Here is a 24,427-nt window from a genome sequence, read left to right as displayed (position 1 = left end):
GAGAGGGATGGAGTTCAGTAAAGTGCCAGAAGATGGCAGACTAATATCTTCTTAGAAACTCAAAGAAAGAGCAGCGTATTGACAGGAAGAGGAAAGAAGCTCCACTTCAGGAGGTTTTTGTAATGATTTTTTTTTAAACCAAAGCAGCAGTGGGCTTGTGAAGTGCTTAGTCAGGGTCAGCCCTTCAGGTTTAAAGTGAATAGATTCAAATACAATCCATTGAAAGAACTGATGGTCTGATGTCTAAAATATATTCGAAAGCACACTGAGTCACACTCATTATTGGGCTTTGCGTTTCCTCCCATTCCAAGGCTGGTCACTTTGGAAGGGAAACCAAAGATTCGCTGCCTCCTTTTCTGGAGAGGATGTTGGATTTTCAATGATATTTGTAAGGGTCTTTGCTGGGTTCTCTAGAAACTGCAGTTGGACTGTGATGTTTTTGAGTCCGTTATGAATTTAATCTAATTTCTGTGAGATGATCTGGGACCTGCCAGAAGCGGTTCAAAGTGAAAACATAATTTCACAAAGTGACGGGTCAGAAGAGGAGGCCATGAGGAGTTAATGGCCCATCTTTGCTTTCTTGCAACTATACAGACTGCTTTGCAGAAATGTGGGTTTAGAGTTTTTCAGAAGCAGCAGCCAGTTTATGAAGAGAAAAATGGTGACAGGGCTTACTTACATACGGGGGTTTTCCCAGGGCTTGTCAGGTAAAAACCAGCCTTCTGGAGGCCGCTTGAGAAGTTCTGGGTCAGTTCTGTATGACTTGCTGTAGGACATACTAGTTTAGAGAGAAGGACTTGGGCATGTGTTTAACTTACAACACACACACACACACACACACACACACACACACACACACACACTTTAGATTCAGAGGAAGGTGGCTGATTTGTTTGTTTCTATTAATTATAGCAGATAAGAAAACCCTAAATTGGTAGTAAATGAAGCTAGGAGGTCATCTGTTCTCTGAAGGCTTTTGATGTCACGGACTTTCCAATTTTCGTGGTCAAATAGTGTATTAGCAAAGATTTAACCTTTAGGGAGAGAGGAATAGAAGAAGGAGAAAGAGAGGGAAAAAGAGAGACAGAGACAGAGAGAGAGAGCGAGGAGGAGGAGGAGGGAGCGAGCGAGGGAGTGAGGGAGGGAGGGGAACGACAAAGCATTTGAAGGGCAGATTGTAAATTTCCTAAAAAGAATCTCTTTGTTTCCCTAATTTGGCCAGTTGAGGCTTTTAGACTAACTCTCAATAAATATTATATATTAATGTCAGTTTTTGTGAACTCTAAAGAGAGAAAACTTCTAAAAATGACCAGGAAACAAGACTAGAAGGAAACTCAAAGGGCTACTTGTAATGGTTTTGAATTCCTTTCTATGGCTTCATAGTGGGCCTAGATTTATTGAGTGAAGTTGGTGAATAGGCACCTAGGCTCTTTAAAGGAGATACTGTACAGAGCTGCGATTCCATGTGGGACACTGGCTGAAAAGCCCCTCAGTAGTCAGCTTGTTTGATTGGTGTGTTTTTTTTTGCTCTCCTAAAGGGGCTTAGGGACCCAGCCATTTCCTCACATCACTCCTCATCTTTCCTAAATAAGTGTGGAGGGATCTTTCTGTGATTTTTGGAAATTCCAAAAGTCCATTTTCTTTACATTAAATACCATTGTCAGGAGGTGGAGATAGATGCCAACAACTTCAAGTGTATGTGGCAGGGATCAGTTTGAAAAATCCAGCTTGGGGGCTGTGCCTTTGCCAGTCCCACCCAGATGTCTGTCGCTCCCCCTAGACTTGGGCACCAGGAGAATTGATCAAGAAGCAGGACAAAGCAGGACTTGTGTCATCAAATACAGCTTCCCTTCTGTCTAGTCTCCTGGACTTGGATGGAAAAATGGTGGGATAATCCATTTATAAAGGTTTTCCAATAATAGTAGCGCTTTCTCTTTTACATGTTTGTTATATGTATATGTCACAGAGATACACATACCTTGGCACACATTTATATGTATTAGTACTTTCTGTTTTTCACAACTCTTTGCATGTGAGTGATCTCATCTGCTTCTCATAGTAATGCTGCACAGTCCATGGCATAGAATGGGTTATTTCTACAGGTTCTCCAAAGTAGGAACAGGGGAAGGAATGAAGGGAGGGAAGGAAGGGAGAGAGAGGAAGGAAGGAAGGAAGGAAGGAAGGAAGGAAGGAAGGAAGGAAGGAAGGAATAGAGAGGAAGAAAGGAGGGAAGGAAGGAAGGAGGGAGAGAAGGAAGGGAGGAAGGAAGGAAAGGACAGAGGGAGGGAGGAAAATTTTTACTGTGTCTACTATGTGCCATGCATCATGCTAAATGCTCTACACATATCTTATTTGATCTTCACAACAACCTTGAGAGGTAGAAACCCTTATAATCCCATTTTATAATTGAGGAAGGTGTGGTTAAATGACTTGCCCAGAGTCACAAAGCTAGTGTGTGTCTGAGGCTGGACAAATGTATCTGAAGGTCACAGGCTGGGATTTATTTAAGAAATTGCTAGAAAGTTGGCAGAGTTTGTAAATCTATCCCTGTCACTTTAGGGATGAAGAAATTCAGGACCACAGAGATCAACTGACTTGCTGGGGCTTGTGTAGCTTGTGTAGGGCTTGGCCCAAAGCAGGTGTGTCCCTAATACCCCATCCTGGGTCTGGTGCCTGGCAGCACTGTGACACCTTAGTGAAAGGGGGAAACCCTTTCTTTCCCCCCTTTGTGCCAGCAGTGTTGCCAGGCATCACATAACCTTAGAAATTCTCTTGTGCTCTAGTAACTGTTTGATGTCCTGGCACTTTCTCTACATGTTAATATTCATCAGCATTGTGGGAAGTGGGCCTTTGTGAGGACCTACCTACTTCTATACTCATTGAGATGTGCCCTCTGGGTTCCAGTAAGTAAGACCTTGCCAGGGTCACCCAACTCATCAGTTTCAGAAGCAGAATTTGAGCTCAGGGCTTCCTGACCACAAGCACAGCATGGGCTCCATTCTCCCATCCCAATATGGATTCACAAGAGACCTCATCTCAAATGCTACCTCTGACATTTGTCTAGTTATGTGACTCTCAGCAGGTAATTTTACCCCTTGATTTCCTCATCTGCAAAATGGGCAGAATAACACATCTAGGGGCAAGTGAGTGGTCTTTTTGGGGTTATAGATTGATGTTGAACTCAATGTGTTTTTTTGAAATGGATAATTGTGACCCTTTCCCCCCTCCTTAGTAAGCCTTCAATTTATATTAAGCATTTTGTAAAGAAATACAGGTTTGGATCGAGGGTGGTGGCAGGAGAGCTGTCTTTCAAGTATTTGAAGGGCTCTTGTATATAGAAAGAACGAGGAATGAAAGATGAAAGTGGTAGGAGAGGTAGACTGAGGCTGGATATCAGGAAGAAATTGCTAACGTTGGTGAGCCATCCGAAAGTGACCTGGGCCACTTGTGAAGAAACATGGTGGCTTACCTGCTAACAGTGCACCAGGGATGTTGGGAAGAAGGGGAGTCATTCCTGCTGAGGTGGGGATTAGATGACCCACTTTGGAGCTCCTCTCCAGCTCTGAGATTCTGTGAGATTGGTTTTTGAAGAATAGACTTACTTAAATATGTAGTATATACCTGTGTATCTGCATATGTTTGTGTATTGGATCCCCCCCCCCCCCATTTGTATACATATTGTATAAGGCTGGGAAGCTTTTAACCGAAAATCCTAACAATTAATGAATAATCCAACTATACCTTAAGGTAATAAAGAAATTTCACAGTGAAATGAAATATTCCTGCGTGCCTTGCCTGCAGGGTAGGAAATCACATGAGCCCAGTGCTTTCTGGGAGTCTGCAGCCTTTGTTTACTAAGGGAGGATTCTTACCATTATTGTCACTATGACAAATCTTTCTAAGGAAGGGGGAAGTCTTTTTGTCTTGGGGTTTTAAAGAAATTCTGTCTTTTGTAATAGATGTTGAGAAACTCAACTGGGCTAACTTTTCTTTTCCCTTTATGACCCCAAAGGGGGCAATGCCATTTTGTGTGGCCTAGTGGGAAGGGCAATTAAAAAGTTAGCTGAGTTAGTTGCCTGACTTCTTAGGGTAGGGTGGGGGACAGGAATGTGCTCCTCTTTATGTCCTAACCAGGGAATAGAAGGAAGCCTGGTTTCTAGTCCAATTTTGCCTCAGAGCCGTTGTGGGATCTTGGACCTCTCCATCCTCATCCTTTCCCCTGGGTTTATCCCTCTGCAGCGAGTTGCAAAAATGTCTCCTTTCTCTGCCTGGTAGCCGGGGAGCCATTCCACATCCTCCAATTTCTGGAAAAGTAGTGATGTGGTCTAGTTAGTAAGAACTTAGAAACAGAGGGGGAGGGGGTCTGGCCAAGGCCTGGCTCCAAGGAGAGTCTGGGCAAGGCATTTCTGCTCCATCCTCTGTCAAGACAACAAGTTGGATCACCTGGCTCTGCAGGCCCCGAAGAGGTGAATGTCCTGGGCAGTCTTGAAGAGAAGCTCCAGATATAATGAAGCTGGCATCGTTCCTTTTATTGCATTGTTGCCAATTAGATTGGTAAACTGGATCTGAAAATGCCATCCTTTCAAAGCCTTAGTCATCAATATAGCACTATCTCTGAAAGACTACACTTCTTGCCCAACTTCTTTCAGGAGAATCCCTTCTTAGGTTGGCCTCGTTGGGCACTCAAATCCTGAGGGGCTTTTTGGTGTATTCTAATGGGGGAAGACAACATGTAAATGGGAGTTGGAAGGCACCAGAGGAATGGCAGTTGGTAAGGAAGTGGAGAAGTCTGGCGAGTGGAGTTAGGACTAAATGTGGGATTCTTGCTAACATGGTGGTCCAGACCAGGCAGGCATTTCCCACTGAGGAGAATAGTTGACATTTAGCTTGGGACTTATCCAAGATCATGTGGGCAGTATGTAGCTGATCTGGGGGTAGAGCTTTCTTCTAGGCTGTGCTGTCTCAAGAAACCAATGATCAAATAATTGAGAACCTGTAGGCTAACTCCTTCGCTTAGTTAAAAGGACTGTGCTTTGTCTTATTCTCAGATTCTGCTGCAGAAAATGAAATGATTTGCTTATTTTATTTACCAAAATTAATGGATGAAAATACATGTGAAATGGTCAGGAAGGGATTCTTCTGGTTAGTTGTGGGTTTGAAGCTACATTCACCACAATGAACAGAGGAATTATTTGATTGTACTAAAGCAGCATAATTCTTTACTCTAGATAAATAAAACCACTCAGGCATAGTATAACCCCAGAAAGACCATTGTGGAAGGGGGGGACTTTTTGAATGGTTTTTAATTATAGTAAAACCTAAAAGAATCATAGAATCATAGATTTCAATCTGGAAGAGACCTTTGAGGCTATCTAGTCCAACTCTTATTTTACAGATGAGGAAACTGAGGTTCTGGTGAAGGGACTTGCCTAGATTCACAACTAATATGTAGCAGAGATGGTGTATAAACCAATGTCTTGATTCTAAGACCAGTGCCTCTCATCTCTAGCAAGTGGCAGAGATGAAATTTGAACCCAGGTCTTTCTTCATCTTTTTGCCTTCCTTCTTATGCTCTTAGTGGTGAGACAAATAACAACAAGCCAACTGATTGTCAGGACCTTAGTTGTCTCATCTATAAAAGGCAGGGATTGATTGGGTTGACTGTGCCAAGGCTCCTGGTACTGACATTCTCAGACTCCTTGAAAAAGGACCTAATTAGTCACAATCACTGTCATCATAGCACATGCTTCTCTCCCAGATACATGAAATGAAACACTTCAAAATCAAGAGACATAGCAGGGAAGATGGATGAAATCCATGCCATTTGTTCTGTCCTTCCTGCTCCTAGAATTATCCTGACAGCTCTCTTGGTGAGTCTGCCTGAATTGACCATCCAAGCCAGTATTCTTACTTCAATGATAGAATTCAGTCACTTTTTCGACCTGTGCTCTGCTCGGCAGAACATCACGTATGTAAGAATAATGTCCAGAGAGTGAGGTCCCTGGACTGTTTCCATCCAAATATTCAAAACCAGTGAAGAGAATGAGGAGGATAATAATGCCGCTAATTAGGATAGCTTCTCTTACATCTAATGCACTGTGAAAGTGTGTAATCCCATTCAGAAATACTGCCCTGAACACACAGTGATGCTCCATTATCAAAGAAAGATGGAGTTATTAGTTACTGGTGTCCTGGGAAAGTGGATCAATTTTTATTTGAAAGAGATTTTGAAAAATAAAAATTTGGAACAGAAAGTCCTTCTACGTAATGAATCCCCAGTTAACCAGAAATAAATCAGAATTTCCTATTCCTTAAGCTTGCTAGAAAATGAAAGTTTCACTATATAAATACCAAATCTGTTCATCTAGAGTTGGGAGTTGTTGTTTTTGCTGATGTTAATAAAAATGAAATCAACCATTAGTTAGATCAAGGTGAGCAACTGAAGAGATTGGTGCAGCTAACTCAGTCTTTATCTTCCTCTATGGATAAAACAGCTATCTTTCCTCTCTCAGCTTTTTCAAGTGCTCAAATTACTTTTCAACATAGAATACATTAGTTCAAGGGAAGAAAACCCCCTTTTTACACTGCACAGGAAGCTACACTACAGCTCTTTAAGTCTGGTCTCTCAATCTAGGAGTCTTGGCCAAAGGCAACTCCTGAAGTTATTTCAGCCACTTTCTGGTGTGATTTTCTTTGCAACCTCACAAGCAAAATGTTCTTGGTGGTTTGCTCTTAGTTCAGAAGGTTCTCATCAGTGAAGTCCCAGTGGAGTGAGAGAGTTAGGGAGGAGTACTTGCTTGGCCTGGCCTCTTTCTAAAGGAGTTTTATAAGAATACTCCCAGGAATTTGCCATTTGAAATGCCAATTCCTGTTTTATGATAAGTTGTCTTTATAAAGGTTCTTGTTGCTTTTTCCCATCATGATAAGTCAGCAAGAGGTATCATAGGCTATAGGAAATACCATCCATGGCACCTGGGCTCTTGTTCTCCCCGGCGTTTTCAGTCTGTCGCTTCATCCTTTTCCCTCTTGACCATCCAGCCCTGCTCGTTTCTTACTTGTCTTCTCTTTCCCTCCTGTGTTTTGTATCTCATTTTTAGTATTCAATTCTTCTTTCCCAATGAACCTCTTAGCTTGTTATTCAGTATCCATAGGCTCTTGCCATTCCTTTCTTCTTTGGTCTTCAACCACTGTCAGGGATGTGAGATATATCTTTCTCCTTTCTAGTTGCAGGCTCCAACTTTGCCTCACAGGTGCCTATTCTTATGTTTGGGTGTGTGTCAACAGATCTCTGGGGTGTGGCCTCCTGTTCTTTTGTTGGCTGTGATTACAGATTGGAGTGGGCTTGAGAGAGGGAAAGGGATATATAGAAGACAAGATGTGATCACAGCATATTTTAAGTGGAATTTTATGGGACATTATGTCTATATGTATTGATTAGAAAAATCGACAAGTTGTTTAGAAAGAGAAAAATTCTTACGTTTCAGACAGCCAAGAGTTGCCATTTTGCTTTGAAAGAGTTGGCACAAGGCATTTGTGCATTCTAGGTGAGGACTGAAAATCGAACCCCCTAGGAGACTCTCAAAGGCTCTGAGCCCTCACTGGAACATATGGAATTTGACTTAACCCAAAATAAAGGTGTGTTGGAGAGGAAGCCAAATTTGGGGGCATGAAAGATGTGGTCACTTACAAAAACTCATTGAAGAAGTCATTTATTTTGTATCCCCACTGCATATTAAATGTTTTTATTTTAATAAACGGCACTGTATGTTGTGCCCTAGCTAGGCACCCTACTTGCACAATCCCAGTTCATTTTCATTTCACCTTGTGAAAAATTAAGAAAAGAAGGGGCCCAGTTCTCAAGTTCCTCTTACAAGACACGTGCATCCACCAGACTATTTCAGTTCATAAGAACTAAATAGATGCCCATGTCTTCTCTGCTCATCTTCTACCCGTGAGGTTCATTTTTTGATGTCAGGTACAAGATGGAACATTTAGGCGGCACCTAGTAGAGTGCCAGACATGCACTAGTCACTTAATAAGTGCTCCACGATTATTTGAGCCTCACTAAGTGTTATCTTAGGAACTTTTAGCCTCTGTTTCCACTTATCAAGGCTGGCTCCCAGAGGCATTGGGAGGAGCAGCTGAGATGGCCTGAGGAGGGTGCTTTGCCAACGTCATTGAAAGTGCTCTCTCTAGAAACACAAGTTGCTGTTGCTGTCATTAGATTCAGCTACCATGTTCTGACCTATGGGAGCTTTTAGAGCCAGATCAGGCCAGTGCTTGGAGCCTCTTTGGGCCTGAGAGTTAAAGCTAGCTCTGCTCAAGGACAAAACAAGGCCTCGCCTGCCATTCCTCGATGACTGACCTTTGACTCAGTGAGTTACTGCTACTTCTCAGTTTTTTGTCAGCCAAGAATCTGGTGAACATACCTTTGGCCAAGTCATTGACTGAAATTAGCACAGATCCCTGACTGCCTTCCAAGGTGACATCAAACCAGCAGGGACTCGTTTTTGCATTAAGCATCTCAAGTTAATGTGGAAGCCATATTGTTGCTTAAAATTATTTGGGGAATAATTCTATTTTTGACAGCTTTTAGTTGTATATTAATGTCTTATATGCTACTTACAGATTTTATAACTTTTCTTTCTATGACTTGCTGAATCCACACCTTTCCTTTGCCTGCCCATATTCTTATTTGCATTACAGTTTTGTGTGTGTCCATTTTTCCCCTTTACTAGACTAAAGCTCCTTCCGGGGAGGGCTGGTCCCATTTTCCATCTCTAGATTCCCAGTCACCTGTGTGTAGTAGACCCTTAATAACTGTGAACTAATTAAATTGTTGAAGTCCTTTGGTTTTCTCTTTCTGTATTAAACCCTTCAGAAAACTCAAATATCAGAAAACAGTTGTTTTCAGAAGGGGGGCTTTTGTGTCACTTGTGTTCTTTGGGGGTGAAAGAATTATAGGAAGAGGTGCCTGGTTTTCTTGCTTGTTTTGGAGTGAAGTGGGATATTGCTGAACTGTGGTCGCTTGATATGAATAACAGATAATAAGAACACTTGGAACTGGGTGCCATGATAGGGTGTGTGTGAGAGGTGGCTGCCCTCGTGGCCAGGAGGTAGCCAACCTCCCTGCCTTCTGAGGAAGCCTCTGCTTCTCACTTGATATCTCCCTTTCATGTCTTGGGTGAGACCTCTGTAAAAGGACAGAGTAACATTATTAGACAGATGATCTCTTGAGTCCATTCCAGTTGTGGTGTTTAGTAGGTTTCTCTCCTGGGAGCCAGGAGGCAGAACAGTACCAATCTGTCTGTGATGTGGTAGACTAGTGCCATCCCCTCAGACTTGTTGCTTGTGGACTAGGAGCATTTGGCAGGTATTCCTAATAAGTGACTAGCTAATGTTGTTGCACCAGTTCTCTGATGGGTATTTGTGCCCATGTCCACGCAGCTTATTTTTCTCTGTGTGTCCTTAATGGGAGTATACAGTAGTAGGCTGTGCTCAAGAGATGTGTTTTATGGGCTGTGACTATAGATTCCCGGCCCGTGCCAGTCTAAGTATTAAAGGAGGGGGAAGAGTGTCCTCTGGTGTCCCTGGACTCTCCGGGTTTAGTACTTTGGTTCCAGAAACAAAGTAATGTGATCATGGATGCCCCTGTGCTATTTCATGGGCCCCAGGCAAACTTTGGGCATTGGAATGCCATCAGGTTGGAGCTAGTGGTAATTTGACATCTCTAAGGCCATGGTTAACTAGAAAGGGAAGTGAGCATGAGTGAACAGCTGAAGAGTAGGAAGGTTGCTCTTGGGGTGGGTCCTTTCTACCAATCCCTCTTCCAACCCCACAACCACAATCTTATCGGGTGTCTCCTTGGGAGAATATAAGGAAAGACATGAATGAGAATCATACAGACTGAGAGGCCATGCATGTGAGGCACAATTTGAACTACTTACTGGAAAGAAGACCCATCAACCAAGTCCAAAGGTTATCTTTAAGCTGCAGGAAGAAAGAGTTCTTTAACTAAGTGCGTGGTCTGCCTGTGAGATTGGAGAGAGTCTACTTATCCGACATGAATGTTCCCAGACTTTCAAAGGACCTTGCCGTATGAATATGGAAATGAATGGAAGCAAGTCTTGAGTCAAGCAAGGCCTTGAAGGCTATGGTAGAGTTAAGGGCCCAAGGGCCATATTTGAGGAGGTGGTGACTGCCCTGAGGAGCCACCCAAGTCTTTCTTTGCAGGAGAAAGCAGTCTGATTGACAGTTGACTTTGAAATAAGGCATCAAGCATCCAGAGCAATCTATTTGCCATTTGGCATTGTCCAAGCTGCAGTACACGCTTGTGGAGGAAGCAGGAGAATTGGGCTTCTCTCAGCTAATTCCGCTGAGATTAGCCCAGGAAAATGAGAGGGATGAATTAGTTCAATGGGCCCCACCAACATTTCTGAGCTGATTGGTTTGGGAAAGACCAGACCTTGAGAACCGGAAGAAAAGCAACCTCACAGTGGTGGGAGGAAAACTAGCAGAACTCTGGAAGCCAGGCTAGGTCATTATGCACCTTAGCCTGAGTTTCTCAGAGCGTTTGCAGTTTCACTGGGCTGCTGGGCCTGACCTCATGGAATAAGAGAATACTGGAATGCCATGAAGAGTAGTAACATTTTCCAGTATAAACAACTTGGAGAAACAGAGTCAGGAAGACTTCAGTTTAAATCCTGCCTCAGTAGATTACTGCCTATGTGTTCCTGGACACATCTTTTAGTATCCCATTGGGCCTCATGGGTAATATGAGAAGGCTGAACTCAAGGACTTCCAGGTTGCTTCCAGCTTCTTTGAATAATAATAATGCCCTTCACTTCCTGGCCATGAGTGACCACTTGCCTCACCTTCCCTTAGTCTTGGCTCTACCCTAATTCAACACTGTCCTCTTGATTGCTTTGAGGACCGCTCATTTGCCTCTAGTTCAGGGGCCATTGGTGTTTGTAATTACTACCCTTGACCATTGTGCTGAACTGGAGAGGAGTCTAATGTTCTGTGGCCCTCTTGGAAAGGGCACTGGACTGCCAGGGCCAGCCCACGTTGGCACCTCACTTGTCTGGGACTCAGTTTCCCTGTCTGTTAAATGAGAAGCTTCATCCAGGGGAGCTCTTGGCTTTGGGGTTTTCATTTCAGGGAGCTTTGCCGCATTGTATGCTGAAAACAGGCCCGAGCAGTAAATGAGGGAGATTTATGCCAGGAACATTGAAAATCGCTCCTCATTTCTGCCACAAAGGAGCAAAACTGTGAACATGCAGGCCACAATGGAGAGGGCTGTCCTCTTGCCTTAGATTTTTCACCTTGCAAACATCTTCTTCTTATGACGAGCCTTTAGAAGCGTTCTTGTAATTTCATTTGGGCAATAAAGGTATTTGTGAAGGCCCTTTGCGACTGAGCTCGCCCCTTCCAGTCCCTTAAAGGATTTTAATAGGTTGGGGGGGCAGGGCAGACGGCCGCTAAGAGGAGCTCTGCTCTCCTCCCTCAATAGAAATAGGTCTGGTTGATGGTGGTTGCCCCCCCCCCCAGGTGGGGGTGTGCTGGTGTGTATTTGATGAAAATGAATGTGCATGGGGTTTATCTGGAGCCTCCTTAGAACAGTGAGTGAATGGAGTGCTTTACTAGTGAATGGCAAAACACAATACATACCCATCACAGTCCAGTTTGGTTCCTGTGGTTGGAAGGGAGGCAGACCCAGTGCCCCCCGCATTTCTGGAATCTCATCAAATTTTGGAGATCATCAGTTCTGTGCTTCAACGGTGTCTTTAAACCCCCTCCCCCTCCCCTTTCCCCCTCCTTCCTCGAATTGGCTCCATCTGGAGCTCAGAAATTATTTGGGCAAAGTAAGGAAAAGCCCATTTTAGCTAAAAGTACAAGTTTACCTTTTGGTTACATACTTGAACCTGGCACTCCTGTGTTCCTACCTGGTCCTCATTGTGCACCCTTAAGGAGAGGAAGGTTTGCATAGTGGGGAGCGTCCCTCGTTGGGAGACAGGAAGCCCTGGGTTTGAATATCCCCTTTGCCGCTAACTGACTGGGTGACTGGGCAGGTGGGTCTCAGTTTCCCCTCTTGTGAGAGAAGGATTTTGGACTGCCCCCAGGATGCCTTCCTAGCAGCCTCAGTGTCCACCTGTGTCCACTGAGGACAAGAATATCTAGAAACTGACACGTAGAGGGGAGTAAAGGCCCCCAAGATCTCAGGGCTGGAGCTGAAGGCAACCTCAGACGCCATTCATGCCAATGCTGCTCTTTTACTGAGGAGGAAACTGAGGCTGGAGGAGGGAAAGGGCCTGGGGGCAGCCCCTGCGAGGAGTGAGCGTCAGACCAAGGTGGAACTGGAAGGCTCCCCTCCCGTTGGCTCTGCTACTGCAGCCCAGGGGACGCGAGCTCCTGGCAGTCTGTGGGCACGGCTTGGCTCTGCTTGGATTGCTCAGCTCATTTCCCAGTACCGCGGTGGTAGTGCTGGTGGCGGCGGCAACGGCGGCGGCAGCAGCAGCAGCAGCAGCAGCAGCAGCAGCGTCGGCAGAGGCGGCACCACCAGAGGCGGCAGCGCAGCGGCGGCAGCGGTGGCGAGGAGGCAGCGAGAGCAGCAGCAGAGGCAGAGGCAGAGGCGGCACCACCAGAGGTGGCAGCAGCGGCGGCGGCGGGGCAGGCAGGCTGCTCAGCTCTGTGGTGGGGCAGCTGTGTGCCGAGGAAGTGGCCCAGGCCTCCGGGCAGCGGCCACAGCAGCGGCCCGCTCCTTGCACCCCGGCTCCCCTCCCGTAGGCAGGTGGGCGCTCCTTGGGAGCTGAGCTGAGCGCAGCCCAAGCGGAGCCCGAGCCCGGCTGGAGCCCCGCCGGAGCCAGCGAGGAGCGAGTGAGCGGAGCCGCCCCCAGAGGAGCTGTTCTTTGTGCTGCCCCCTCCACTGCCCCCGCCGCCTTGCCTGCTGCTGCTGCTGCTGCTGCTGCTGCCCAGCCTGCCTTGGAGGTCAGCAGCTGGCCCCAGCTCCCCGGCCCCCCCCCACATCCTCCCTACCCTGTCTGCCTCCTGCCTTCCTACCCCCCCCCCAATCCCTCCTGCCCCGGCTGTGCTCTCCCTCCCTCCCTCCCTCCCTCCCTCCCTCCCTCCCTCCATCTGTGCTGGGCCCCCTGTTCACTCCCCCCTCTCCCTGTCCCGCTGCCGGGTGGACACCTGCTCGAGGGCAGCGGCTGCCTGCCTGGTGGGCTCCCTCTCCCTCCCCTTCCTCTCTACTCCGGGAGGGCTGCAGTGATTCGTGAGCTAGGGTGGGGGGCCTTCCGATGGGAAGGGGCTGGGAGGGAGAGGAGCATTGCCGGGGAATTGGGCAGGGTCCTTGGCTAGTAGGGTGCTAGGAGCAGAGCCCCAGGCTGCTGCTGCTGCTGCTGCTGCTGCTGCTGCTGCTGCTGCTGGTGGTGCTGCTGCTGCTGCAGGAGGTAGACAGGCAGGTGGGGAGGGCGGAGGGAGGGGGAGAGAGGAAGAGGCGAAGGAGGGAGGGAGGGAGGGAGGGAGGTCCGCAGGACTGCCCCAGATGTTGTCAAATGCCGGCGCTGGGGCTCATCCTGCTTGAGGATCAGCCTAGGGAAGGGAGAGCCCAGCCTGGCCCGAGCAGCCGTCACTCTGGCGTGCCATCCGGGCTCGGGCAGCCGTCTGGGGGGGGGGGGGGGGCTCCTGGACTTGGCCTTGGTCGCACAATGGCTGTGAAGGACGGGCGCTGGGGCGCTGGGCGCTCTCCTTAATGGCATAGTCAGGCGGGGTGCTTGTTCAGAGCTCACATAGCAGGCGCCCGCCCAGGCAGCTGCCACTGCTGCGGTTAGTAGCCCAGCCCAGCCCAGCCCGGCTCAGCCCGCTCAGCCCCGCTCAGCCCAGCCCAGCCCAGCCCAGCTCACTCAGCTCAGCTGCTCCAGCAGCGGCCCAAGGCTATGCTGAGCTTACTAGCCCACTTGTATTGTTGCAGCTCCAAGGAAGACTGTTCAGAGGATGACAAGTGTATTCTGAGTAGGTAGGTGTGTGGCTTCCTTTGCGCCCAGAGTCCCAGCTCTGTCCTGCTTTTCCCTGCCTCTACTGGTCCAGAAGCAGAGGCTAGCCCGAGCCCTCCCGCCAAGGCACCACGACCGTGGCATTGCCAGCTTTGCCCTGTGCGGAGCCGAGTGAGCCCCCCAAAAGGCACGTCCCTGCCTACTGCAGTCAGCGTCTCCCCAGTGAGGCGGCAGTGCTGTGGAGGTAGGGGGGAGCCTCATCCCAGTCCTGGAGGGGACAGGCAATGCCTTGCAGCCCTCTCCTCCAGGCTGGGAGCCCGGGGCGGTGCGAGGGCACTGGCAGCATCTCTGGCTGGTTTGGAGCCCCAGCAGCGGCGGCAGCGGCGGCGGCGGCGGCGGCAGCCTCCAGGAGGGCTCTGCTGTGGCAGGGGGAATGGAAGTCCTGGTCCTGGTGTGTTATGGAAACGCTGTTTACTGTTATTGTAGTATCGTGGTGACAACATGCCTTTGAAATGGAAAACGAGCTCTCCTGCTATCTGGAAATTCCCCGTTCCTGTGCTTAAAACCTCGCGGTCGTCGCCACTTTCACCGGCATACATGTAAGTGAGAGCAAACAGGGGCTTACGGTGGGAACGTCCTGCGGGTCACCTTCCCCCTCTGGGGCTCGCTTTGGAAACTTGTTCCCTCCGAGGGCTCTAAGGGAGGCAGAGGCAGGTGGAAGACAAAGGTCCCGGGCTGACTTAGGGCGGGCATTTCTCGTTTGGCGGGTCCAAGACCCCGGCTGGCCGGACTGGCTCCCCCCAGCTTACCTCTGGCGAATGGCGGTGTGGGTAGGAGAAAGTGAGGTTTCCACTTGGCGTAGCACTGCTCTAGCACGGTGGCTGCACTGCCATAGCTCTGCCACGGTTCATCTGTCCAAGTGTTCTCTGCGTGCCATGGAGTACAGCTGCGAGCTCCAGGCGGAAGGTCGAGTCACTTCTGCCTGCTCGCTCTGCCCAGCTGTGTGCTCGTGCCTGTCTGGGTACCTGCGCCAGGACCAGGAGCGTGGGCTTTCCTGGACAAAGCGTGCCTGGGTGCGATGAGAACATTTGTCCAGGGGAGCCGGGAAGCGAAGCGTGGGGAGCGCTGTTCTTCCCCATCCCCTGGGCCAGCCCTTCTTGGGCCGGAGGAGGGGCGAGCAGTTTGCCCCTCGCCTTTTTCTCCTTCCTTGGTCCAAAGCAGGCTAGTCGGGGAGTTGGGCTTTGTTTGGCAGGCTCGTGGTGCCCATTCCCGCTCGTCCTTCTCTCCCTGGGCTGTGGATGCCCAGTGACATCTTGGTTGGGAGAGATGCTTTGAAGCCCCTCAGCAGCTGCCTCCGCCATCGCCACACGGCTCAGCTTGGCCTTTTTCAGCTGTGCAGGTGCCCCCCTGAGGTCTGGGAAGCTGGGAATGGGGTAACTTGGCAGGCTGGCTCGCCCCAGCTTCTCTCAGCTTTTCCTCGGCAGCTTATTATTCATATTTGCTCTCCGAGACAGTTCAAGTTATTTCATCTGAGCATGTGGGGAAACGATTTTGCTTTCTTCCTAAGATGATGAGCCTTGTTGATGGAAAAAATGGAATGTACCGGGAAAGAGGAAGGGGACAGGCTTGATATGCCCTCAGCGGGGTGTGCATGTGGCCAGGGAGCCCCCAAATAATCGGCTGTAGCTGGTGCAAAGTGACGGGGCAGGCCCAGGGCAAACTTCTGGCAAGGACAGGGGCCAGACTGAACGGAGGGCCATGGGGATCTCTGATGCCGGTGAAGTGAAATTGGCGGCCTCTTTTTTACACCACTCTTGCCTGTTTCCAGAAAACAGCAGTCCAAACCATTCTGTTGGGACTTTTTGTGTCACTTCCCCAGTGGGGGAGAACTGAATTCAGCATATCTCTGTGAATTCCTTGGCTTGCTTAAGCCTCAGCCTATTTGACCTGGGGAGAGAAGGGAATCGGCTTAGACTGCAGAGCCTACAGAAACAGTCTAGCTCCTGTGTGCCGCCTGTCACACACGGGGGGAGCACATCTGCAGAAGATCAAATGTAATTGCATGTCTCCTGTTACCCAAGAACCCTTGGCCATGGCAGTGGACTCTCTTAGTCAGTTGGCACATCTGTCTCCTTTGCACAGAAACATACAGAAGGCTTTTATATTTACAGATGCAGTATGGGGAGGCTGGGAAATCCAGCCCAGAGCTCACCTTGGGAGTTTGTCATCCTGGCTTTTTCAGTAAGGGCTTTAGCTTTTGTCATAACTACTCAGTGATCAAAGTTCATTGAGATGCCTGCATGGGCCAGGGGACTCTTCTTACTTAGCAGTTGTGTGACCACTGTTACTTTGAAGCCAGTGATGTTGCCAGAAAAAAATGACCTGGTAGCAATGTTTCCTTTCTCAGGCATGGTACATGCAGGCTACCATGTCTCAGTGCCCAAAGTCTTCTAGGATTCTGTTGGAGCGCCCTCACCTGCCAGGGTGTGGGTGGGTGACAAGGAGAGGGGAAGCTGCCCGTCCTTTGAAGCTTTGAAGTTGGAAGATTTTGTGGTGAAATTGCAGAGATGCCACTTTGGACACAGGAAGAATGCATTGACAGGTTGTGAACTAATACACCTCAAACGTATGCAGCAGTCACATGCAGATGTCTGTCTCTAGAAAGTTAGATATGTTTATATTCTTCTGTGAGATACCACAAAGGAAAAGCAAACCCCATCATCTGTTCTCTACCGGTTCCCCCTTCTACCCAAGCGTAGTTCCTTAATTGGGGATGGGGGACTGTTTGGTGTCATCACTGTTTCTAGAACTCTTGCTGAAGGTACATCTTGCATGTTCTCAAAGGTTGTATTTTGGAAATGTTAGCATTGGGGCTTCTTGGATTCATTAAAAGTCAGTTGCAGCAATAGAATAACTACCGAAGCCTGGAAACAGAATGGAAAGTCTATTTGGCAACTGCCTGCCTGGTGCCCAGTGTGGGTGCTGCTCCTGTCCAGTGGGTCCAGTACTCTGGTAGCTCCAGTAGTTCTGCCTTGGCAGCAAAAACACCAGTGGCAAGTGCTTTGCTGAGGGCCAAGGCTCAATCAAAATGGAGGCAGACCTGGGCCTTCTGGCTTTAGAGTCTCTTTGTTTTCTGCTGACTTTAGAGGTCTGAGATTTAGAATAAGTTCTCCACCCCTTTAAGGAGCTCAGCTGTTGGCCTTGCTCATTGACAACATATGCCTGCTCATATAACATATGACAACACGTAACCTGCTCATCTCAGGTCAAGGAAGACATCAACAAAATGTTGGGGTGCTGGATGGGAGACAGAGTTGGCTGCATGAAATTCTGGGGAAATGAAGTCAGGGAGCTCTGGGTAGCCACATCCCAAAAGGCTAAGTTTGGCTCTTGTTAGCCATAGGCCTCTTTTCACTTCTGTGCCCCATGCCTAGCCATGGCAGGCAAGGCAATCCACCTGAAAAGGAGGGGTCAGATGTTGACAGAAACACAACATTTTAGTGACTGTGCATTTGTCACAGCTACTGCACATTGGTAGATTAATTGGTATCTAGTTTTACCCTTTGGAGCTGGCTAATGCTCTGTGTAAACACATCCCAAAGGGAGAGGCTTTGCTCCACAAATGGGAATACTTGCATTCCCAAGAATGATCCATTCAGGAAACTGATGTTGTGTTTACACCTCAAGTGGCTTCTTCCTGGTAACTTGGCAGCTTCCACTGAACACTGGGTTCATGATGGCTAATACTAGCTATCATGGGAAATTGAGAATACAAGATGAAAACAATGATTTGTAAGCACTCATCAAGGTTCTACGTAGAGACTAGAGAAGAAGGGATGGTGAATGAGATGAGATATGCAAAGGTTTTGGCAAACATTCAAGAAATGTTAGGAATAACAATAACAATAATAATAATAATAATAATAATAATAATAATAATAATAACAGCCACTTTTTCTGAGCCTGAAACAATGTCCTGGAAATGATGAAATGGATGATTGAATCAAGAAGACAGATACTCTCCCAGTGTAACTTTTCTAAAACAATGATTATGAAAGCAGTTTCTGTTGGCGACCACGGGTTTAATGAATGTCCTTAAAGAAGACATTGTCTCCTTTGATCCCCAGTATTCAGTTGATCTCTTTTTGGAACGACTTGTTGCATTAGCACTTCCAAATGTAAGCATGGATTTTGTCCCAAGACCCAATTACCTCGTGGATGAATATTGAGAAAGTTGCTGTGATTGAGTTGGTAGGGCTCAGTGCTTCTCTTTGCCTGGCACAGAATGCCAAGGAGAACTCTACTGTCCACAGAAAGTTCCTTGTTTCTTGGGTGGGCAATAGGGAAAAAAGAAACTAAAAGGGAGATTTTTAAAAAAATTGGCTTCCTGTGTTTTTACTTTCAGATTTTCATAATCTTAGAAGTCATCTTTGTATCACTCCATCTACTAACATATTTAGTAGAAGGCATTTCACAATGATAGCAAAGTAGTGCTAGCAAATACTACTTGGAAATGTGGAATTGTGCATACAAGTATCAGGGGGTATAGACAAAACAAAACTTGGCACTTTGAGAGATGCGATGGGAATTTTCCCAGTATTGCTCTGTATCTGAAAGCTTGGAGCCGACTTCCCTTTGTTGCCTTTAACTATGTTCATGTACACCTATGTAACTATGTTATGTACATGTACAGTAAGAATGTGTGTATGTACTATGGGAAAAGAACTTCCTAATTTAAGAAATTGAGCACAGGTTTGCAGTTGTTTTGGGCATAGCTTTTGGTGCATATCTGGGGTAAGACCTAGAAGGGGCTTGAGGCTGTCTAGTGCAGCATTTCTAAGCCAAAAGCAGCTTGTAGATGCTCAAATAGCAAAGTTCCGCCATGTGGGTTCCTTCATCCCCGACAGCAACTGACCCTTCCTCCTTCCTCCTTCCTCCTCCGAATAACCCCAGGAAACCAGAGCTGGGAGGAAGAGTCATTTTTTTAAGTTTTAAGAGGTTACAGATCAAAGTTTTATGGACCAGTGAAAATTCTGTAGGGATCATCATTTGGAAAATGCTGATCTCATTCAATCTCTGCAGCATCCCCTTGCTCCCCAGACCTTTTCTGATCCCTGGTCATTTATGCTGAGCCTGAATAGCTATAGTGAGGGTGAAGATCACTAACCCCTGTTCGGATCCCTGTAATAGTCAGAAAGGTTTTTCTCCTTTTGAGCATAAAGATGTAAACCTGAAATATATATATTCATCACCCCTACCCCAAACTCCATACCTGCTTAGCCGTCTTCTAGGTATTTTATAAAACTGACAATGATTTTGAGATCCCACTAAGTCTTTCCTTCTTCAGGTTAAATATTCACAGTTAGGTTGAACCAATCTTGTGACTTGGACTCTGTCCTGGGCACTAGCTTGTCAGTGTTGGGATAAGCACCTATTTATCAGGGTCCCTCCTACAACATGATAGGTGAAAGTGAACATGCCACTCCAGATGTTATCTGACAAGAAGACAGTACCTGGAGATTAGAATCTCTCATCTGGAATCCTGTACTAGCAGTCATTGTTGGTTCATGTCAAGTTTGTGGTCCCTTTAGACCCTTTGCTCTTTTTCAGATAAACTACTTTCTAGGTATAGCTTCCTGTCCTTGTGCCGTTGTTTGAATACAAATGGCAGAATTAAAATTTGAAAAAAATCTGTACATACATGCTTAGGACCTGGAGATTTTTAAAATTAATCTTTGAATGTTAATAATGCCAGATAATCAAATCTTGAATTGAGTGCTTCCTTCCAGAGGGATCACTGTTCTCATCCTCATGACCCTTTGTTAGGTTAGCTATCTTCCAATCTGGAGAATGCCTTAGGTAAAGGGGAGTCTCTTCATTAATTTGCGGTAAAGCAAATGGAAACATGGAGAAACTGGGCCTTTCATTGAGCACTCCTCTGCCCAGTGGTAGAAATGTCGATAGGACCTAGGTTTCTTGATGGCAGAGATTGCTTGATGCTGTCTCTCTCCAAGTGGGTGATGTTCTTTTTTTTTTTAATTTTATAGTATTTTATTTGATCATTTCCATGCATTATTCATTAAAGACAAAGATCATTTTCTTTTCCTCCCTCCCACCCCCCGTAGCTGACGCGTGATTCCACTGGGTATCACATGTGTTTTTGATTCGAACCCATTGCCATGTTGTTAGTATTTGCATTAGAGTGTTCGTTTAGAGTCTCTCCTCTGTCATGTCCCCTCAGCCATTGTAGTCAGGCAGTTGCTTTTCCTCGGTGTTTCTACTCCCTCAGTTTGTCCTCTGCTTATGGATAGTGTTTTTTCTCCTAGATCCCTGCAGATTGTTCAGGGACATTACACTGCCACTAATGGAGAAGTCCATTACGTTCAATTATACCACAGTATATCTGTCTCTTTGTACAATGTTCTTCTGGTTCTGCTCCTCTCGCTCTGCATCACTTCCTGGAGGTTGTTCCAGTCTCCATGGAACTCCTCCACTTTATTATTCCTTTGAGCACAATAGTATTCCATCACCAACATATACCACAGTTTGTTCAGCCATTCCCCAATTGAAGGGCATCCCCTCATTTTCCAATTTTTGGCCACCACAAAGAGCGCAGCTATGAATATTTTTGTACAAGTCTTTTTGTCCATTATCTCTTTGGGGTACAGACAAGTGGGTGATGTTCTTGCCATTTGCAATCTTTCAAGACTGAAACCTGGCAAATGGAGTAAGAGTTATATTCTCAAACAGTCTAATTTGAAGGTTCTTGAAAAGCTCTTAGCACTGAAGCCCTGGAACATAATGGAACAGAAAACAACACCAGTTGCATGTCCCTGAGTGTTCAGGCTTCTTGGACCTGGCATTTGTGAAACAGAAAATGGAATGTTTTTGAACCTTCAAATAAAAAAACATCCTCTTTTCTTTGGATCATTTGGTTTCTTACTTGAATGTAGCTTCTAGTTACTTCAAAGGGAAACTTGCCTCAGGAGGAAGAAGAGCCCTGGAATTTCACACTATACATCCCATCCTGAAGTTTCATGGCCACCGAGGATTTAGGGATTCTGACATGAATTTAGAATCTTCTTGTTGTTATTCAGTCATTTGAGGCACGTTTGATTCTTTGTGACTCCATTTGTGGTTTTCTTGGCAAAGATACTGGAGTAGTTTGCCATGTCCTTCTCCAGTTCATTTCACAGATGAGGAAACTGAGGCAAACAGGATTCAGTGACTTGCCCAGGGTCACACAGCTAGTAAGTGTCCGAAGCCAGATTTAAACTCAGGAAGATGAGTCTTCCTGACTCTAGGCCTTGCACTCCAACCATCTCAGAGAGTCAGAAAGATCCAGGAAGAAATCTGCGTTGACTTGCTTTTCCCAAGCTACTTAGAAAGAGCCACTAAAGGTCGATAGTTTGTGAGTTTATTGGAGATACTTTATGACATTTGGGGCAAATTTGTCGTGTTTTTCTGGAGGTCATGATAGGATGCTTTAGGAGCGGAGCCTTTCAAATGTCAGGTACCTGACAGTGATGAATTGTGCTCCCCTGGAGTTGACTCCCAACTGCCCAGGCTGTTCCTGATCCAGTTCGTGTGACCCCTCACCCTATGGCACCTGAGGCAAGTGGGCCTTGGCTTCAGGTAATTGGTGCAAGGTTTTCTTCCTTTTTCCTTCTGTTTGATCTCACTTCAAAGGAACGGTAAAGGCCTACTAACATTTGAAGGTTTGTCAGGTGGAAGAAGGCCGCTTCCTGACTCTGGACTTCTTCTGTTTGATTATAGGCTCCAACCCCATGGACTTGCTGCTGCAGTCCCTGGACTTTCAGGTGCTTTCACATCCCCTCTTTCCCAGTTAAATGTATTCCTTTAAGATCGTCCCATCTCCGCCTTGGAGTCTTCCAAGTATTGGTTCTCATCATTTTGGGAAGCTCTATGTAATGGTCAGAATGCTAAATAAATACACAGAGAGATCATCAGCATTTGTTTGTATATTGTCGAAGCTCCATCCCCACCTACATGACCATACTGTTAACTCAGGGAAGATGAAAGTGTTTAAAGCAATTAATTGCTATGAAAATGAAGCAGAAAAGTGTCTAGTTAAGTAACATTCTGTTTCCTCCAAATTGGCAGTGTTGATAATGGAATCAGGAGCATCGTGAAATTATCACGGCAGAAAAATGGGTCTGAGCTAAATGGATGAAACGAGAGGTACCATTAGAGCGAGGCATTAGGTTTTCAAGTGTGGATGATGGTGTTACAAATGATAGAAAATCATACCATTGAAGCAAATTTGCTAGTGTCCTTGCAGCAATCAGAGGTTGCTGGAATGCATTATAAATAGCACATGAGTACATGGCTCTCACCTTCGAGGAACCAAGAATTTGGTGCCAACTCATCTGATAGGAGCTCTGGGAAAGAGAGAATTGTCTAGAGTCTCCAAATACAAAGAAAATAACTTTTACTTACTGGCCGGAAGTAACAGCATCCATGAGGATGACCACATTTGGCTCCCAGTTTAGCGTTCTAAGACTTCAGAATGTACAGTAGACCAAAACAAGAGGCACGGGCATTTACAGAGGGAGGGAACAGTTCCCTGTGACAGACTTAGGAGAATACAGGTAGAGCAGCTCTTCTTATCTAAGAGGCCTGAGGCTCAGAGGGTTCAAATGACTTGCCCAAGGTCATATTGGAGGGACTTTGAAGGCTTTCTATTCCTACATATGCCTGAACAGAAATTCACTCAATGGCATTCTCAACAAGTGGCTAACCAAGCTTCCCTGGAAGACCTCTAGCAACGGGAACCCACTCCCTCCTGAGGCAGCCGGCCCTCTTGGGTAGTGCTCGTTGCTAGCAAGGCTTTCTTTGTATGAAGCTCAAGTTTGACTCTTTGCAACTTGTCCTCTTCATTCTTCATTCTGCCTTCAGAGGCCAAACAGAATGGATTGAGTCCCTCTTCCCTATGACAGCCAGCCCTTCCTTCACAGGCTTGAAGTCAGATCTCATGGTCTTTCTGAGTCTCCTTTTCCAGGCTAGGTACCTCTACTCAGTCTTGGTGCTACATAATCTTGAGCCTTTTCTACTCCTGACCACAGCTCTCTGAAGGCACCCCAATGTGGCCAATTCAACAAATAGCCATTAAAAGCCTGCTATGTGCCTGGTACCATGTTCAGAGCTAGGAAGGCAAAGACACAAAAGAAGCCATCGCTGTCCACAAGATGCTTATGTTCCACTGGGAGGAAATGTCAGGTGCAAAGACAAGTGAATGAAACTAAGACACAGTTACAAAGAGCATTTTCAAGAGGGATTGGGGGTGGAGGCAGAGGGCAGCTTCATATGGGAGTTGGTATCTGAGCTAGGTGGCACAGTAGGTAGAGTACTGGACCTGAAGTCAGGAAGACCAGAATTCAAATCCAGTCCCACACACTTAGCTAGCTATATGACCCTGGGCAAATCACTTAAACCCCATCTGTCTTCAGTTTCCTTATGTGTAAAATGGCAAAAAATGATATATGACTAGTGAACGATGAAATGATTGAAGAAACAAACATTACAGCTCCGAAGCATATGGATTTATTAAGCAATGTATACCAACTGCATAAAACAAATTGGGACCAGGCTTCCTCTACTTGGCTCTGGATCCCTAATACAGGGGGAGACAAATTTTTATGCATTAAAATGATTAATCAAGTAAGACCAATTAATGAAAAGAAAACAGTTAACCAGGATACAAAATTAGGTGATCAGATTTCTAATTAGAGGAAAGATTACAGACTTTCCAAGTTGGAAGGGAGAGAATGAAGGGGTACAATTCTAAAATCAAAATTGATTTTTGAAATCAGAAAAAGAGATGTCCCACTTGTCTCAGTGTCTGTATTTAATCAAAGGAACATAGAAACAATAACCGATTGGCCGGTGTGGGGCCAGTTTTAAGATAAGACATATGGGTTGCTTGAGATATATAATAGTGAGACAACTCCTTGCATTAATTTTCAGATTTGTCTGGGTTTCTGGTCACCATGACCTAGGTACTGAGTTAAGGGTCTCTAAGCAACAAGAAGAGGTGGTCTGGCTCACCAGTCATGCTGGGCTAGGTTCAAACAATGCAATAATGTTTTCTCACAATTCCCATAATTGAATAAAGTTTTCTCACAAGACAAAAATTGGATTAGACTCATAATTGAATAAAAAGAGAACTGAGCTAGCTCCACAATTGAGTCATAAGATGGAGTCAGTGTGGGTCACTCAATTCCCACAATTAATCACTTGCTGTTTTAATTATCTCAGTTAGCACCTACCTCTCAGGGCTGTTATGAGAATAAAATAATATTTGCAAAGCACTTTGCAAACCCTAAAGTGCTATATAAATGTGAGCTACTGTTACTATTATCATAAGAGTCCAAGAGGAAGAGGGAATGTATTCTAGACATGAGAGCCTACCT

General features: G+C 46.3%; 1 protein-coding gene across 23 annotated transcripts in view; it reads left to right on the top strand.

Moving 5' to 3' along the window:
* The window catches only part of KLHL13 (kelch like family member 13), a 296,890-nt gene that overhangs the window by 230,000 nt on the left and 42,463 nt on the right, over positions 1-24,427 (top strand). For 2 of the 23 annotated variants that reach the window (XM_003342318.4, XM_007507769.3), the window contains exon 1: positions 13,564-14,017. The exons of 16 other annotated variants lie outside the window; for them this stretch is intronic. In XM_003342318.4, coding sequence (XP_003342366.1) covers positions 13,938-14,017 — 80 coding nt within the window. In that variant the 5' untranslated portion in view covers positions 13,564-13,937. Of the gene's footprint in view, positions 1-12,565; positions 12,988-13,563; positions 14,018-14,480; positions 14,594-24,427 lie in introns of those variants that run through there. 5 more of the 23 variants (XM_056809595.1, XM_007507767.3, XM_056809588.1 and 2 more) reach the window with 5 other exon arrangements.

This window comes from Monodelphis domestica, chromosome X (assembly GCF_027887165.1).
Source record: "Monodelphis domestica isolate mMonDom1 chromosome X, mMonDom1.pri, whole genome shotgun sequence".
Classification (NCBI taxonomy): Eukaryota; Metazoa; Chordata; class Mammalia; order Didelphimorphia; family Didelphidae; genus Monodelphis; species Monodelphis domestica.
Note: the sequence above shows the minus strand (reverse complement) of the source record. Positions and strands in the feature narration are given on the sequence as shown.